This window comes from Mobula hypostoma, chromosome 18 (assembly GCF_963921235.1).
Source record: "Mobula hypostoma chromosome 18, sMobHyp1.1, whole genome shotgun sequence".
Classification (NCBI taxonomy): domain Eukaryota; kingdom Metazoa; phylum Chordata; class Chondrichthyes; order Myliobatiformes; family Myliobatidae; genus Mobula; species Mobula hypostoma.
Genome location: NC_086114.1, coordinates 22121043 through 22140542, shown reverse-complemented (window position 1 = coordinate 22140542; position 19500 = coordinate 22121043). Strand labels below are relative to the sequence as shown.

General features: G+C 42.8%; 1 protein-coding gene across 1 annotated transcript in view; it reads right to left on the bottom strand.

Annotated features, from left to right (window-relative positions):
- Positions 1 to 19500, bottom strand: part of spock2 (SPARC (osteonectin), cwcv and kazal like domains proteoglycan 2) — a 112172-nt gene that overhangs the window by 59658 nt on the left and 33014 nt on the right. The window contains exon 2 of the mRNA XM_063070574.1: positions 9943 to 9988. Coding sequence (XP_062926644.1) covers positions 9943 to 9988 — 46 coding nt within the window. The remainder of the gene's footprint in view (positions 1 to 9942; positions 9989 to 19500) is intronic.

Below are 19500 nucleotides of genomic sequence, written 5' to 3'. Positions count from 1 at the left end.
GGGAATTTCACGCACAACAGTCTCACCTCACCTGGAAGGACTGATCAGGGGTGAGGGAGGAGGTGAATGGGCATTTCTATTGTCTGCAGGGATATATGTCAGGAGCGATGTTGGAGGGGAGGGACAAACGGACAAGGGAGCTGTGGTGTGAAACTGATTTTATTAACTTGCATCATGTTAGATTCAGCAATTCCACCAACCTTTCATCAGGAGATGGAACAGAGCAAAAAAAGATCATGCAAAATAGAGATTAAAGTTCAGTTTGCCCTCTGCTTTCTGATGAACCTGATTTATGGCAAAGATGAGACTGGCTTTATTTGACACAGGCACATCAAAGCATGCAATGAAATGCATCCTTTCCATCAAATCCGATCAACAGGGATTGTGCTGGGCAAGTACTGCTGCACTTCTGACGCCGACATGGTATGCCCACAACTCCTTAACCCTTACCATTCAAGAATGGTGCAAGAACCATAAAAAATCCAGTGATTGGCAGTACTGTGGGTGAAAGTCCCTTGTTAATGAGAGAGGTCGGAGGAGAATGGCCAGACAGGCTCAAGCTGACAGGGAGGTGACAGTAACTCAAATAACTACACACTGTAACAGTGATGTGCAGAAGACCATCTCTGAACGCACAACCCATTGTACCTTAAAGCGGATGAGCTACAGTAGCAGCAGAAGATGACGAACATACGCTCAGTGGCCACTTTATTAGGTACAGGAGGTATCTAATAAAATGGTCACTGAGTGTACATAGACTGCATATAGGCAGCAGGTCAGACATCCCATCCATCAATCAAATTAGCCTTCTCCGAACTGCTTCCAGTACATTAACATCCTCCTTTAAATAAGGAGACTGATACTGTACACGGTACAGACATGGTAGTGTCACAGTTAGAGCAACAGCCAGCTGTAAGATTGAGCTTCAATTCCCATCGCTCGCTGTCTGTAAAGAGTTCGTATGTTCTCCCTATGACTGTGTGGGTTTCCTCTGGGTGCTCCAGTTTCCTCCCACATTCCAAAGGCATACGGTTTGGGTTAGTGAGCTGAGGGCAAACTATATTGGTGCCAGATGCATGGCGACTCAAGCAGGCTGCCCAGTGCAATCATCACTGATTTGATTTGACAAAAATGATGCATTTCACTGTACATTTTGATGCATATGTGACAAGTAGATCTATTCTTTTAAATCTCTTTACCTTTACTCCAGATGTGGGCTCACCTATATACAGTGGATTCTGGTTAATTAGGTCATTGGTTAATTGGTTAATATGCAGCTGCATATTTGGGACAACTCTTAAAGAACAAAATCTAATTGAGAAAATAGCTGGGATTTATTTCATTTATTTGGGACGCTATGCTACTTAATTAGGGCAGGAAATTATTGCTGAACAGATTCTAACTAGTGTCAGACATGTGCACTGGTGTGGGCAGTAGACCTTACACCAGGTTTAGAGCGAACAGTTTTCAAATACCTTCAGTTGCCTGTGCTTATGTTCAAAAAGCAGTGATTTCTGTCACTGATAGCTGGTGAGAAATAAGCAGTATGATAATTTAGAACTGTTTTGTTCACTGTTGCTTCAAGCCGGCAGTGAAAATGAAAGAATTTCGGTACTTCAACAAGTTAGAAACTACAAAGAATTTGAAGGTATTGACAATCATCTAGAATGTTACAATGAAAATGATGATTTGGAGGATGCAATCATCAAAAGCACTGCATGAAGACAATCGTTATCTATTTTAATCTGTACCTATTTTAATCATTTATAGTCAATCAAAAGAATGTGGCAACATACAATAGTTATCCATTGATAACTATTAAGAATTAATACACAGTTTTATAGTGCTGTTGTAGTATTGATAATGTTCTAATTTGTTCTGTACTTCATTTAAGCACATTATTTGTTATTCAGTTAAATGATAGTTTATCTTTTTTAGACATTTTCAACTATTTCCATGAAACTCTGGCTAATTTGGGGCAGCCCCTTAAATGGGCCAAAATGTACTGGTACTGATGCATCCCAATTAACTAGAATCCACTGTATATATGAAGCACAACCTCTTTTGTATTCAATCTCTCTTGCAATAAACAATGATATTTAATCTGCTTTAAAGTGGATGATCTTGTTGCACTATTACAGATTACCAGGTATGATGTTGTGGCCCTCACTGAGTCATGGCTGAAGGATGGTTGTAGTTGGGAGCTGAATGTCCAAGGTTACATGTTATATCGGAGGGATAAGAAGGTAGGCAGAGGGGGTGGTGTAGTTCTACTGGTAAAAAATGGCATCAAATCAGTAGAAAGATGTGGCATAGGATCAGAAGATGTTGAATCCTTGTGGGTTGAGTTAAGAAACTGCAAGGGTAAAAGGATCCTGATGGCAGTTATATACAGGCCTCCCAACAGTGACTGGGAGGTGGACCACAGATTACAACAGGAAGCAGAAAAGGCGTGTCAAAAGGGCAACGTTATGATCATCATGGGAGATTTTAACTTGCAGGTCGATTGGGAAAATCTGGATCTCAAGAGAGTGAGTTTGCTGAATGCCTAAGAGATGGTATTTTAGAGCAGTTTGTCATTCAGCCTACTAGAAATCGGCTATACTGGATTGGGTGTTATGTAATGAACCGGAGGTGATTAGGGAGCTTAAGGTAAAAGAACCCTTAGGAACCAGTGATCACAGTATGATTGAGTTCAGCTTGAAATTTGATAGGGAGAAAGTAAAGTCTGATGTAGCAGTCTTTCAGTGGAGTAAGGGAAATTACAGTGGTATGAGAGAGGAGTTGACCAAAGTAAAATGGAAGGAGCTGCTGGCAGGGATGTCAGCAGAGCAGCTGTGGTTTCTGGGAAAAATGGGGAAGGTGCAGGACATGTGTATTCCAAAAATAAGAAATACTCAAATGGCAAAATAGTACAACCATGGCTGACAAGGCAAGTCAAAGCTAATGTAAAAACAAAAGAGAGGGCATACAACAAAGCAAAAACTAGTGCGAAGATAGAGGATTGGGAAGTTTTTAAAAACATACAAAGAGCAACTAAAAGAATCATTAGAAGGGAAAAGACGAAATATGAAAGTGAGCTAGCAAATAATATCAAAGTGGATAGTAAAAGTTTTTCCAAGTATGTAAAAAATAAAAGAAAGATCAGAGTGGATATAGGACCGCTAGAAAATGAAGCGGGAAAAATGATAACAGGGTCAAGGAGATGGCAGATGAACTAAATGAGTATTTTGCATCAGTTTTCTCTGTGGAAGACACTAGCAGTGTGCCAGATGTTGTAGTGTGTGAAGGAAGAGAAGTGAGTGCAGTTACTATTACAAGGGAGAAGGTGCTCAAAAAGCTGAAAGACCTAAAGGTGCATAAGTCACCTGGACCAGGTGAACTGCACACTAGGGTTCTGAAAGAAGTGGTGTTAGAGGTGTGGAGGCATTAGAAATGATCTTTCAAAAATCATTGGACTCTGGCATGGTGCCAGAGGACTGGAAAATGGCAAATGTCACTCCACTCTTTAAGAAAGGAGGAAAGCAGAAGAAAAGAAATAAAAGACCAGTTAGCCTGACCTCAGTGGCTGGGAAGATGTTAGATGTTAAGGACAAGGTGATGGAGTACTTGGTGACACAGGACAAAATAAGACAAAGTCAGCATGGTTTTCTTAAGGGAAAATCCTGCCTGACGAACCTTTTGGAATTCTTTGAGGAGATTACAAGTAGGATAGATAATGGGGATGCACTGGATGTTGTATCTTTGGACTTTGAGAATGCATTTGACAAGATGCCACACATGAGGCTGCTTACCAAGTTAAGAGCCTGTGGTATTACAGGAAAGTTACTGACACGGTTAGAGTATTGGCTGATTGGAAGAAGGCAGTGAGTGGGAATAAAAGGATCCTTTTCCGGTCATCTGCCAGTGACTAGTGGTGTTACGCAGGGGTCAGTGTTGGGACCACTTCTTTTTATGCTGTATATAAATGATTTAGATGATGAATTACATGTCTTTGTTGCTAAGGGGCAGATAGTGTTGAGGAAACAGGTAGGATGCAGAAGGACTTAGACAGATTAGGAGAATGGGCAAATAAGTGACAAATGAAATATAATGTTAGAAAATGCATGGTCATGCACTTTGGTAGTAGAAGTAAATGTGCAGACTATTTTCTGAACAGGGAGAAAATCCAAAAATCTGAGGTGCAAAAGGACTTGGGAATCCTTGTGCAGAACACCCTAAAGGTTAACTTGCAGATTGAGTCAGTGGTGAGAAAGGCAAATGCAATGTTAGCATTCATTTTAAGAGGTCTAAAATGCAAGAGCAGGGATGCGATGCTGAGGCTTTATAAGGCACTGGTGAGGCCTCACTTTGAGTATTGTGTACAGTTTTGGGCTCCTCATCTTAGAAGAGATCTGCTGTCATTGGAGAGGGTCCAGAGGAGGTTCACAAAGATGATTCCAGGAATGAAAGGATTATCATATGAGGAACATTTGATGGCTCCGGGTCTGTACTCGCTGGAATTCAGAAGGATGAGGGGGGGATCTCATTGAAAATTTTTGAATGCTCAAAGGACTAGACAGAGTAGATGTGGAAAGGATGTTTCCCATGGTGGGAGAGTTTAGGACAAGAGGGCACAGCCTCAGGATAGAGTGGCGTCCTTTCAAAACAGATGCAGAGAAATTTCTTTAGCCAGAGGATGGTGAATTTGTGGAATTTGTTGCCACATGCAGCTGTGGAGGCCAGGTCATTGGGTGTATTTAAGGCAGAGGTTGATAGGTTCTTGATTGGAGATGGCATCAAAGGTTATGGGGAGAAGGCTGGGAAATGGGGTTGAGGAAGCGGAAAAGAAAGGATCAGCCATAATTGAATGGCGGAGCAGACTTGATGGGCCAAATGGCCTAATTTTGCTCCTATATCTTATGGTCTTATTGTCTTAAAATTAACAACAATACTTTGTTAGTTTTGTTAATTACGCTTAGTGGACACTTTATTAGGTATACCTGTACACTGGCTCGTTAATGCAAATATCTCATCAGCCAGTCATGTGGCAGCAACTCAATGCATAAAAGCATGCAGATTTGATCAAGAGAGTCCATTGTTGTTCAGACCAAACAACAGGGTGGGGAAGAAATGTGATCTGAGTGACTTTGACCATGGTATGATTGTTGGTGCCAGATGGAGATGTTTGAGTATCTCAGAAACTACTGAACTCCTGGGATTTTCACGCACAACAACCTTTTCAGAGAATGGTGTGAAAAATGAAAAAAAAATCCACTGAGTGGCTGTTCCGTGGGCGAAAACGACTTGTTAATTCTCCTTGTTAATGGAGATAGTCAGACTGGTTCAAGCTGACAGGAAGGCGACAGTAACTCAAATGACCATGTGTTACAACAGTGGTTTGCAGAAGAGCATCTCTGAACACACATGTTGAAACTTGATGTGGATGGGCTACAGCAGCAGAGGAACACACACATAACTCAGTGGCCACTTTATTAGGTACAAGAGCTAACCGCAGTGCAACCATGCCACCTCATCTCAGGGTCCTCAAAGTTCAACATCATTACGCACTGGCCGCCAGCAATATAGAAAGTTTGTCGCAGCTGGGAAGCTGGTGGCCCCTGGTTTGTAGTCCTTTATTTTAGAATCACAGCCCAGTGAACCAGCGGATATAAACGCTCCCACCAGCCCCCCCCCCCCCCCGCACCGCCTGTCTCCATCTGCTCCTCCTGCAGCAAAATCAATAACACTTCAGCTGCTCTGCTCTGACTTCAATGCTCCCAAGGGCTCCACTGCTCCAACTTCACTCTGCTGTCTCTAGCAGCTCGGCTGATTCATTTCACACCTACTTACAATTGATTCCTGACAGCCAAGAGGGACAGGCTGCCTCAACGCCGGGCTGCATGACGCAATCCAGCAGCCAGCTGAGACCACTGATCCACATCACGCCGGCAACTGTTTGTTCTCCTTTCATCTCTGTCAGGTCAGGAAGCAGCCGACTGACAGAGGAAGACCAGAGACCTGCGCCGGGCAGCATGGCCCTGACCCCACCCTTACTAAATGTTATAACTATAAAACCATATAACAATTACAGCAGGGAAACAAGCCACCTTGGCCCTTCTAGTCCGTGCCGAACGCTTACTCTCACCTAATCCCACCGATCTGCACTCAGCCCATAACCCTCCATTCCCTTCCTGTCCATATATCCATCCAACTTAACTTTAAACGACAACATCAAACCTGCCTCAACCACTTCTGCTGGAAGCTCGTTCCACACAGCTACCACTCTCTGAGTAAAGAAGTTCCCCCTCATGTTACCCCTAAACTTTTGCCCTTTAACTCTCAACTCATGTCCTCTTGTTTGAATCTCCCCCATTCTCAATGGAAAAAGCCTATCCACGTCAACTCTATCAATCCCCCTCATAACTTTAAACACTTCTATCGTCCCCCCTCAACCTTCTACGTTCCAAAGAATAAAGACCTAACTTGTTCAAATGTTTTCTTTCATTCTCTGCTGCCCTCTAAACTGTCCTTTCAGACTAAGCCCCTCTAATGACGAGAGATCTTTGATTACTTCCCTCTTGCACCATGGTGTTGAGTACAGGAGCTAAAGTGTTCTGTTGAAGTTGTGTAAGACGTTGCTGAGGCCAAGTTTACAGTCTTGTGTGCAAATCTGGTCGCCTACCTACAGGGAAGGTATCAGTAAACTTAAAAGAGTGCAGAGAAAATTTACACATATATTGCTGACTTGAGGACCTGACAGACACAGGTCAAATAGGTTAGGATTTTATTCCCTAGAGCACAGGATATTGAGGGGAAATCTTATAGAGGTGTATAAAATTTTGCGGGGTACAGATGGGGTGAATATATGTAGGCTTTTTCCTCTCAGGTTGGGTAAGAGTAGAACCAGGTTTAGGGTGAAAGGTGAAATATTTAAGGGAAATCCAAGGGGAAAATACTTAACTTAGAGGGTGGTGTGATCCTGTCAGCGGAAATGGTAAAAGTGGGTTCAATTGTAAACTTTAAGAGAAGCTTACATGGGTACATAGATGAGAGATTTATGGAGGGCTATGGTACGATTACAGGTAGATGGAACTAGGCAGAAAGCCTGGCTGGGACGGACTAGATGGGCCAAAGGGCCTATTTTTGTGCTGTGGGACTCTACGATAAGTCACCAATCTTTAACCTCTTTCACCAACCATTCCTCATCACTCAGAAATGCTAATGCCTCATCTGGCTTCCTTCTGTTTTCTGCATTTGACCCTAGAATATCGGACAGATTGCTGAAACAGATTGTCAGGACGCTTTTGGGAGCTGGTAAGCCCAGGAACTTTTCCACTGAAGTGGCTCTGAAACCTCTCAAGCCGCGGAGAACAGGCTCCAGCTTGTATCCACCATACTGAAGGTGGTTATGCTCCAACCATTTCAAACTGAAGACCCAGTAGTAGTTCAGCTGCACATGGTCAGTCTCACTGCCAGATGACACCAAACACACATGATGTTTCCAGAAACCAGGTGATATTTGTGACTGATTGGAGATTCCATAAGAGCATCTTTGCTGCAACCATCAGGCTCTTGAACCAAGCTGCACAACCCTTATCCAGCTTTAGCAATGAAAGGCTACAGACCACCCCCTCCGTTGCCACGGAATTGTCTCTGATTATGTCTTTGTTTTTTTTTTGGACTAATATCTTGATTTTGCATAGTCCTCTTTCTCTTTCTCTTCACTGTCATAAACCTATGCATCTAGAATGTACCTCCTCTACCTAATAAAGTGGCCACTGGGCGTTCTTCATAGTCTTCTGCTGCTGTAGCCCATCCACTTGAAGGTTCAACATGTTCTGCATTCAAAGACTCTCTTCTGCACATCACAGTTGTAACGTGTGGTTATTAGAGTTACTGTTGTCTTCCTGTCAGCTTGAACCAGTCTGGCCATTCTCCTCTGACCTCTCTCATTAACAAGGCATTTAACATCCGCTCACTGGATTTTTTTTTATTGTTTTTGTACATTCTCTGTAAACTCTTGTGTGTGAAAATCCCCAGAGATGAGCAGTTTCTGAGATACTCAAACCACCCCATCTGGCACCAACAATCATTCCACAGTCAAAGTCACTGAGATCACATTTCTTCCCCATTCTAATATTTGGTCTGAACAACAGGTGAACCTCTTGACCATGTCTGCATGCTCTTAGGCATTGAATGGCAGCCACACGATTGGCTGATAAGATACTTGAATTAATGAGCAGGTGTACCTAATAAAGTGGCCACTAAGTGTATATAACTTACATTCTGTGTGTTGTCTGTACCTATGTGCGTGTGATGCTGCTGAAAGCCAGCTTTTCATGGTAACTGTGCCTCACTGCACTTGTGCACAAGACAATGAACTTGACTTGAATCAATATATAGCTCACTACATGAAGATTGGTTGCCATGTTGTTTTTCTGCAGTACTGACTACATGTCAATAGTATTTCATTGGTCATGAACTGGTTTGCTCTCCCACCTTCCAAAATTAAAAAAAACATGGATGTATTTTCATTTGTTGTTTACACATATCCCCCAGTTATATACTTTTAAGGACCTGAAGGACATGCTCTCTTTTCATTACTACCATCAGGGAGGAGGTACAGGAGCCTGAAGACATACGTGCACTGGTTTAGGAACAGCTTCTTCCTCTCTGCCATCAGATTTCTGAACAGACAATGAACTACCTCACCATAACTATTTTTGCTCTCTTTCTGCACTACTTAATAACTTTAATTATGTATATACATTTCTTATTGTAATTTACAGGTTTTTTATGTATTGCACAGTACTGCTGTTGCAAAACAACCAATTTCACAAGATATGTATGTCAGTGATATTAAATCTGAATCTGATTCTTGCAGTTGAGAGACACTACAGCGAGAGGGAAATAGGGTCAAATATTAGTAACTTCTTGAAGCAACATGCTCCAGGTAGGAGATGGGTTAACGACTTATATTTTTAAGGCATTTTCTTTGCCCCTGTTTAGAGGACCTTCCAGTGAAGTGCAGTCACTGCTGTAATGCGGGATTAACATGCAGCCAATTTGCACACCATGTTCTTGTAAACAGCATTGTGATAATGATGATCAGGCAATCTGTTTGTTAGTAATGATGAACAAGGGATAAAAATTGTTTGTTTAATGGGGATACTCAGACTGTTGTTTGAAACTGGGCCACAAAATGGTTTACATCCAATTGAGAAGGCAGCTGGTGATTCAGTTCAACATCTTCTCAAAGAGGCAACACTTCCAACTTTCTTTCTTGGGACTACCGGCTTCTGTATTAGAATTCACGTCTTTGGCATGGGCCTGGATCCAACAACCTTCTGAGGGAACATTGTTACCAATTCATCCCAGGCTGATAAAGAGCAGGTTGTGTTCACTACAACCTCGGTGCTAACGAGATCTGAATTACAATCATAAACACAAGAGGTTCTGCAAACGCTGGAAATCTAGAACATATGCAAAATGCTGGAGGAACTCAGCAAGTCTGGCAGCATCTATGGAGAGGAATGAACAGTTGATGTTTTGGGCTGAGATCCGAAAGGTTCTGATGAAGGGCGTGAATTGTTGACTGTTTATTCATCTCCATAGATGCTGCCTGACCTGCTGAGTTCCTCCAGCTTTTTTTTTGCATATTGTTCAGAATTACAACCAGTTGACTCAAGTCCTGTTAAGAAAAAAAGTCATAGTACTTGCATTTAGAAGCCTGAGGGGTGTGAAGGAGAGGCAGAAAGAGAAAGAAAATGAAGGGGAGAAGGGGACAGAAATAGACAAAATAAGTATGCTGGGGATGGTCCTGGAGCAGAGACACAGAGATACTAAATCATCTAATGAAATAATTAGTTTATTATAAGTTTGAAGCCCTGCGTTTCATAAAGTTTGCACAAAAATTTGGTTAAAAGAAGTCTCAATATTTTCGGTAAAAGGAACACTCACCCTCATCAAAGGCCTGATTCTGATCCCACGTTCGGATGTAATCATCCTGCACAAAAGAAAAGAATATTGTAACTGCAAACAGAATAATCATCAATTAATCAGAGCACCCGAAGTCAAATTCCTACTTGCAGCCCTGAAAGGATGAAAGACTATTATATCTTAACAATAATTAGTTATTTTCCGGCTGTTGTTCTGTAGAGGTTAGCCTGTGGCTGAATTGTCTAGTCATGATGTTTGCTATGGCATTAATTTTCCCTGACTTGTGCCAATAAATCACTCCCCCGCCAACAATGACTCAGGATTCTGGCCTGTCTCTTGAACATTCTGAATTAACTTAAGTCTGTACCCATTTTGTGTTAATACTCAAACTACAGCTTGAAAATGGGAGCAAGATGGAAGATTTTATTTTCATTGTTACGGTCTATAATTTTCTCTGTCCTATTGACAATAAACAGAAACACAGGAGATGCTGATATCTGGAGCAAAAATAAATGAGCTGCTGGACAAACTCATTGGGTAAGGCGTCATATGTGGAGGGAAAGGGACAGTCAGCAAGAGAACTCATCAGGATTGACTAAAAGGTCTTGACCTGAAATACTGACTGTTTATTTCCCTCCACAGTTGCTGCCTGTTCCACTGAGTTTTGCCAACAGCGTGTCTATGTACAATAAACAATTTCCTCATTAAAATATGATAGGCTGGGTCAGTGGGAACCATTTGTACCTCTGAGTCACCAGAATCAGAATCAGGTTCATTATCCCTGACGTATGTCGTGAAACCTATTGTTTAGCGGCAGCTGTACAGTGCGACACACAAATGTACTGCAGGGCACAGTGCCGTAGTGGTCAGCACAATGCTGTACAGTATCAGCGATGGTGGTTCAATTCCCGCCACTCTCTGCAAAGAGTTTGTACATCCTCCCCACGACTGCATGGGTTTCCTCTGGGCGCTCTGGTTTCCTCCCACAGTCCAAAGGCGCACCGGTCGGTAGGGTAATTGGTTGTTGTAAGTTGTCCTATGATTAGGCTAGGTTGGGTAACAGAGCTCAAAGGGCTGGAAGGGCCTATTCTGCACAGTATTTCAATAAAATAAAAGTAAAGTCAAATAAGAACATATTGTTATATATAGTAAATATAAATATTTACAATACATTATAATATAAATATATATTCTTAAATTAATATAAATAAAAAGAGAGCAAATTAGTGAGGTATACACACAAAATGCTGGTGGAACTCAACAAGTCAGTCAGCATCTATGGAGTGGAGCAAACATTCAACGTTTAGGGCTGAGACCCTTCATCAGGACTGGAAAGGAAGGGGAAAGAAGCCAGAATAAGAAGGTGGGGGTGGGTGGGAATGAGTAGAAGCAGGCAGGTGATAGGTGGGGAAAGGTACTGAGGTAGCGTTTGTGGGCTCATGGACGGTTCAGCTATCTGGTGGCTGAGAGGAAGAAGCTATTTCTAAAACTCTGAGGCAATGGTTCCTAATACTTGTGCCAACTCTGCTATTTGCACTAATGTGCAACAGTGACTCAGTCCCTGTAAACGGTTCCTGATCAACAAGAAATTAAGGATTGTGAGTCCTTCTTCTTCCTGACAAACATTCAATCCCTGCCTGAAAAACATACTAATGAAAAATATGTGAAAATAATTAAAAGATACCTTTTAAAAGTAAAAAAAACCTATTGTACAATATAAGAATCAGCCACTAAATATCAAGGATCAACTTTATTCACCATATATGTTTACATGTTAGGAAATTGCTGTGTAAAAACCAACAAAAATCAACATTCAACAATTATAAAGCACAGGCTTATGTAATTGTTAGAACATAAAATAATTTAAGTATATTTACAAACAATGAACACGATTCAAATTAGCTCAATTATTGTAAAAAATTGAGTTAACCTGAAATTTACCCATCCCCATTGGAGCCATTCCTCTCCACTGTAGTGAAAGAACCACTTTCATAGAACATAGAATAGTACAGCACAGTACAGGCCCTTCAGCCCACAATGTTGTGCTGACCCTTAAACCCTGCCTCCCATATAACCCCCCACCTTAAATTCCTCCATATACCTGTCTAGTAGTCTCTTAAACTTCACTAGTGTATCTGCCTCCACCACTGACTCAGGCAGTGCATTCCACACACCAACCGTTCTCTGAGTAAAAAACTTCCTCTAATATCCCCCTTGAACTTCCCACCCCTTACCTTAAAGCCATATCCTCTTGTATTCAGCAGTGGTGCCCTGGGGAAGAGGCACTGGCTATCCACTCTATCTATTCCTCTTATTATCTTGTACACCTCTATCATGTCTCCTCTCATCCTCCTTCTCTCCAAAGAGTAAAAGCCTAGCTCCCTTAATCTCTGATCATAATGCATACTGTCTAAACCAGGCAGCATCCTGGTAAATCTCCTCTGTACCCTTTCCAATGCTTCCACATCCTTCCTATAGTGAGGCGACCAGAACTGGACACAGTACTCCTGTGATGGACTGGGCCGTATCCACTACTTTTTGTGGGAGTTCCATTCACGGGCATCGGTGTTTCCACATCGGACTGTGATGCAGCCAGTCAATATAATTTCCAATATCTAAAGAAGTTTGACAAAGTTTTAGATGTCTTGCCAAATATTTTCTGGGCCCAGGACAGGTCCTCTGAAATACTAACACCTAGGAATTTCAAGATGCTAACCCTCTACTCCTTCGATCCTCCAATGAGGACTGGCTTATAGACTTCCGTTTTCCTTCTCATGAAGTCAATCATCATTCAATTCAAAACTTTCTTGGTCACCAGACTTGAATGCCTGTGATCCGTCTCTCAGCATGATCCTGTATGCAAAGGGTGGATCCCCCTGAGAAATTGCAGGACCCCTATTACTTGACTTCATGAGGAACCCAACATCAGGTCGCAGTCAAGTCCTCTTGTGAAGTTAGGACTTACGTAGTCAAGCAAGTGGCTACCGTAAATGATTTGGATTGTTAATTTAGCCCTCACAGCAAATAAAGCTGAGAACAACTGCTTTAATGTGTCTGGACTTAATCTGAGCTGACAGTGAGTGCACGACGGAAGGGGTGCTGAATTACTAAAGGTGCCTCTTTTAGTTCAAATGTTAATCCAAGGCTTTGACTGCAATGATTCAAATTCAACTAATATTAGAAATACATCGAAAATAAATTAATTGCCTCATCAGTGCCTTGAGATCTTAGCATGCAGCATCTAGATTAACATGCAGCATCACTAGTGCCCAGTGATCAAAATTTAACTCATATTTTCAAAGCGAGAGATTGTCTTAAAGGAGAATACCAAAGCTGAGAGCTGAGGTTACCAAATGTAATGTTCATGAGAGGTAAAGGAAGTTGGAGATAACCCCTTGTGCAAAGTGGCTAACTGAATGTACTGAACTGTGCTGAAACATACTGGATATTGAAAAACTAGACAGAGTACACTTGGAGAGGATGTTTCCATTAGTGGGATAGCCTAGGACCATAGGACACAGACTCAGGATAGAAGGACGTCCCTTTAGAACAGTGATGAGGAAAAATTTCTTTAGCCAGAGGGTGGTGAATCTGTGGAATTCATTGTCACAGTTGGCTGTGCAGACCAAATTATTGGTTACATTTAAAGTGAAGGTTTATAGGTTCTTGATTAGTGAGGGCATTGAAGGCTATGAAAAGAAGGCAGGAGAATGGGGTAAAGAGGGAAAATAAATCAGCCATGATCGAATAGCAGAGTAGACTCAATCAGGTGAATGATCTAATTCTGCTCCTATGTCTTATAGCCTTATGAATGGGTGGAACAGTGAGCGAGAGAATGAGTCCGGGGATAGCAGTAATTTGGAAAAACCAAAAGCTTCATTCGTAGATCCTCAACACTTCATCAGTATTCCACCTCACCCTTAAAGCTGCCTGCAATCCTTCAGTGCATTTCAACAGTGTGCTGATTGGTCTTAAGCAAACCAATTCACTCTGTTAAAATAACCATCTGGAGGAAATTGAAATGAACAGGTTAAGCTCTCAATGTGCTATTATTTGCTCAACATTATTTCAGGCCTAAGGTTAATTAACCTTCAAGTACAATAAATGTAGTCGGAAGTGCCCTGAGTTCCGTTACAACATGTGGTAGTCCTGCCGTACAAGGGAAATCAAGTGTACAACTCTATCAAGCTTCAGGGGAATGGAGCAATGATAAAGATGCAAGGGGCCATGCCACAGTTCACCCTCAGTAGCTGTCTGACAGAGAACTCTCTAATCTACAGGCTCTTCCCAGGGACATGCACAGAGGTGGACATCAAGTGCTGCTAGGAGACCATCAGCTCAGTGAACGAGGCCCTTTGCTCTGCCCGAAAGTTACCTGTCTGCCAGCACCTTGAGATGACCACCCCAGGCTGCACGGGCACGTGCTGAGGGACGCACTGAAGCCTGGAGCAGCCACCGCAAGGGCTCGGTGGGGAAGGACCACATTGTAGGGTTTTTCTGCTACTTGAGAGGGAGGGGTCAGGTTGGATGAGGAAGCCCCCACAATTATTGTAGGAGTGTACCACCCAAAATGGCCTGTCACTCCTGCCTTTATGAGTGGCAGGAATGCTACTGATGTGTAGGAATGTCATATAACAGTACTGAAAGCATTGTAGTAGTAGTAGTAGTGGTAGTAGTCATACTTTATTGATCCCGGGGGAAATTGGTTTTCGTTACAGTTGCACCATAAATAATTAAATAGTAATAAAACATAAATAGTTAAATAGTAATATGTAAATTATGCCAGGAAATAAGTCCAGGACCAGCCTATTGGCTCAGGGTGTCTGACCCTCCAAGGGAGGAGTTGTAAAGTTTGATGGCCACAGGCAGGAATAACTTCCTATGACGCTCTGTGCTGCATCGGTGGAATGAGTCTCTGGCTGAATGTACTCCTGTGCCCAACCAGTACATTATGACATTGTCCAAGATGGCATGCAACTTGGACAGCATCCTCTTTTCAGACACCACCGTCAGAGAGTCCAGTTCCATCCCCACAACATCACTGGCCTTACGAATGAGTTTGTTGATTCTGTTGGTGTCTGCTACCCTCAGCCTGCTGCCCCAGCACACAACAGCAAACATGATCGCATTGACTATGAGTGTAAAGAATGAAAAGGCATTGCACAATTTCTTATAAAGACTTTTGATATATAAAAAATCACTGTACTCTTGGCAAACAGATAATACTGCTTACGACTCTAAGTTACTCTAAGTTATGAATCACCTTCCAGATGTTGGGATCTACATGGCTCTCCCTATGATGTGTAAGGGCAGTAAATATTCTAACGTCCTTTACAACAAGGACCTACATTTATGAAGTACAATACCTTGACCATAAATAATTGTGTACAAAATTAATTGGAAATCTGGGCATAAAATTGTTAGCCTTAGCTCATTTGCTGATTATTTGTTTATCTATTGAGATACAGGGTGGAATAGCTGCGTCACCCACCAACCTTTGATTTAACCCTAGCCTAATCACAGGACAATTTATAATCACTAATTAACCTGGTGACGGTATGTCTTTAGACTGAGGGAGGAAACCCACTCAGTCAGTCATGGGGAGAACGCACAAAGACCTTACAGACAGCGGTGGGAATTGAAACCGGGTCACTGGTACTGTAAAGCATTGTGCTAATCACTACGCTATCATGCGATCTACATAATCTATTGGTCTTGGTTTACTGTTGTCGCATGTACCAAGGTGCAGTGAAAAGGCTGTCTTGCAAACTCTTCAGTTCAGTGGTTCCCAGACTGGGGGACACGGACCCCTTGGTTAATGGTAGGGGTCCATGGCATTAAAAAGAAGTAGGGAACCTCTGATTTGGATCAAATCATTACACAGTGTATTGAGGTAGGAAAAGATAAAACAATAACTACACTGAATAAAGTGCAAGCTCTACAGAGAAGATGCAGTGCAGGCAAACGATAAAATACAAAATCATAATGAGATAGATTGTGAGGTCAAGGGACCATCTTATTGTACAAGAGGTCCTATCAGGAGCCTGATAACAGGTCCTTTGAGCCCGATGGTATGAGCTTTTATCTTTTGTATCTTCTGCCCAGTCAGAGAGACCATAAGATATCGGAGCAGAATTAGGCCATTTGGCCCTTCGAGTCTGCTCCACCATTCTATCATGGCTGATTTATTAACTCTCTCAACCCCACTCTCCTGCCTAATGATCGGTATTCAATCTTATCATCCCCTCAAAGCTAATCAATAAGCTTCAAAGCCTTGGCCTCAATACCACCTTGTGCAATTAAATCCTCGATTTCCTCACTTGATGTCCCCAGTCAGTTTGAATTGGCAACAACATCTCCTCCACAATCACCATCAGCCCAGGTGCACCACAAGGCTGTGTGCTTAGTCCCCTGCTCTACTCGCTTTATACTTATGACTGTGCGGCTAAGCACAGCTCCAATGCCATATTCAAGTTTGCTGACGACACCACTGTCGCTGGCTGAGTTGAAGGTGGTGATGAATCAGCATAAAGGAGTGAAATTGAAAATTGGGCTGAGGTACCACAAAAATGCCTCTCAGTCAATGTCAGCAAGACTATGGAGCTGATTACTGACTTCAGGAGGAGGAAACCAGAGGGTCCATAAGCCAGTCCTCATCAGGGAATCAGAGTGGAGAGGGTCAGCAACTTTAAATTCCTCTGTGTTACCAATTCAGAGGATCTGTCTGGGTCCAGCACATGAGTGACATTATGAAGAAAGCACAGCAGTGTCTCTACTTTCTTAAAAGTTTGCAAAGATTTGGCATGTCATGTAGCACTTCAACAAACTTCCACAGATGTGTGGTGGAGAGTATATTAACTGGTTGCATCACAGCCTGGTATGGAAACACCAATGTCCTTGAATGGAAAAGCCTCTAAAAGTAATGGATAAAGCCCAGTCCATCGCAGGTAAACCACTCCCCACCAATGAGCACATCTTCAAGGAGCGTTGACGCAGGAAAGCAGCATCCATCATCAAGAACCCCCATCTTCCATCATCAAGAACCGCCCTCTTCTTGCTCCTGCCATCAGGAAGGAGGTACAGGAGGCTCAGGACCCACACCACCAGGTTTGGGAAGAGTTACTACCCCTCAATCATCAGGCTCGAATCAGAGGGGATAGCTTCACTCAAGTTCACTTACCCCATCACTGCATGGTTCCCACAGCCTAGGGACTCAGCTTCAAGGACTCTTCACCTTATGTTCTCAATATATATTGCTGATTTTTTTTCCTTTTTGTGCTTGCACAATTTGTTGTCTTTGGCACATTGATTGCCCATCCTGTTGGGGGCTGTCTTTCATTATTTCTATTGCACTTACTGTGAATACCTGCAAGAAAATGGCTCTCAGGCCTCTGTATGCTGGCATATATGTACTTTGATAATAAATTTACTTTGAACTCTGAACTCTGCCTGGGGAGAAGAGAGTGAGTCATCTTTGATTATGCTTGCTGCTTGACTGAGGCAGTGGTTTTCTGAGATTTACTGAGGCCCAAGGTTTGAAATTTTTTTCTGTATTTTATGATTGGAGTCAAACAAAATGTGTCAATAGTAAGAGCAAAGCAGGAGTCAAACAAGACTGAAAACAGGATGCAGGGGGATTTAGGGTAGGAGTAACACGGTTTAAGCACTTAGCAACGGCTGTCAGTGATGGAGTGATTAACAGGAGGATCGATTAAGAGAGAAGGTTTAAGGAATTCAATACCACGGGATGACACAATCATCAATCGGGGGTCGATTTCCACCACTGCCTGTCAGGAGTGTGTACCTTCTCCCAATAAATGTGTTGATTTCCTCTGGGTGCTCCCACATTCCAAAGATATACGAGTTTGTGTTAGTAAGCTGTGGGCATGCTATGTTGGTACCAGAAGCATGGCGACACTTGTGGTCTGTTCCCAGCGCAATATTCAGACTGTGTCGGTTGTTGATGCAAACGCCTCGATGTACATGTCACAAATAAAGCTAATCTTTTTTTAAGAAAATGTAGGTCTGGAGAAGAATCACTGTACAGTTTCACTTTCCGTGGATGCTATCCGACCTGCTCGGTGTTTCTAGCATCTTTTCTTTTCATTTCAGATTCCAGGCATCTGCTGGTTTTGACTCGCATTTCCACAGTCCCTCGGAGTGTCCCAAAGTGCTTCGTCGTCTCACAGCGCAGGTTCAAACTCAGCAGCAGGTGCTGCCTATGTGGAGGCTGCGCATTCTCCCTGGTACCAAGTGGGTTTGCTCCAGAGGCTCTGGTCTCCCGCATACCAAGGACCAGCACCTCCGCTCCGTCCGCCACAACAGACAGGATCTCCCAGTAGCCACCCACTTCAACTCTGCTTCCCACTCCCATTCAGATATGTCCATACATGGCCTCCTCTGCTGCCATGATGAGGCTAAACTCAGGTTGGAGGAGCAACACCTCATATACCGTCTAGGTAGTCTCCAGCCCCTTGGTATGAACATAGAATTCTCCAACTTCCGGTAATTCCCTCCCCCTCCCTTCCCCTATCCCTATGTCACTCTGCCCCCTCCCCCAGCGGCCTACCACCTCCCTCATGGTCCCGCCTCCTTCTACTACCCATTGTGTTTTCCCCTGTTCCTTCTTCACCTTTCCTGCCTATCACCTTCCTGCCTCCCCTCCCCCCCACCCCTTTATCTTTTCCCTTACTGGTTTTTCACCTGGAACCTACCAGCCTTCTCCTTCCCACCCTCCCCCCACCTTCTTTATATCTCAATAGGAGGGTGTGGATGGGCATGTGGGATTAATGTAGAATCTGTGGAAATGGGTCGTTGATGGTCAACAGGGAGTTAATGGGCTGAAGAGTCTGCTCGCATGCTGTATTTCTCTATGGCTCCATTAGTGTCATCACCGTTGTAAGCTGGGAAACCCAGTATCTGATTTCCACAGAATAGCACCCATAAAGAGAGATCTTATTTCAATCAGATAATTTGTTTTATATGCAGGTGGTGGAATATTGCCTATTTGAGCCCAGTTTGGCCTTAAAGCAGAAGAACACCACTTACAGAGTTACCCATCAGCATGTCCTGACAAGGTTAGTTTTCTATTTAAATGCTCCGGAGATAAGCAGGTTTATTGCCCCAGTCAAAGTGCACATCAAAAGATCTTTTGTGTTTGAACCAATATTGCCCACTGCTATTTCCAAGCAACTGTGCTTAGTAGAGATTTATACTTTGACATTATTGACTGTGCTTCTGGGAAACACAGAACTGCAAGGGGGTTGGAGTGCTTCACTTTTTCTTTAATGGGCCTCCAGGTCAAGCCCACTCTTTGAAAAAGTGAGTTTATTGATCCTTTACTGTCTGAAGAGAATGTGCCAGACACCAGAGATGAGAGCTGATATGCACCAATACATTATGATGCAGCAACTCAATCAAAGCTTGCTGATAAAACTATTAATTGTTAAAGGGTAGCCAAAGTGAACAGAAACTTGCAGAATCAATACACACTAAGTAAATACATGGTCTTGAGCCCAGATGGTGGTAACTTCCCTTATAAATACACCTGTGGATTCACACCTTGCTTTCAGAAAACAG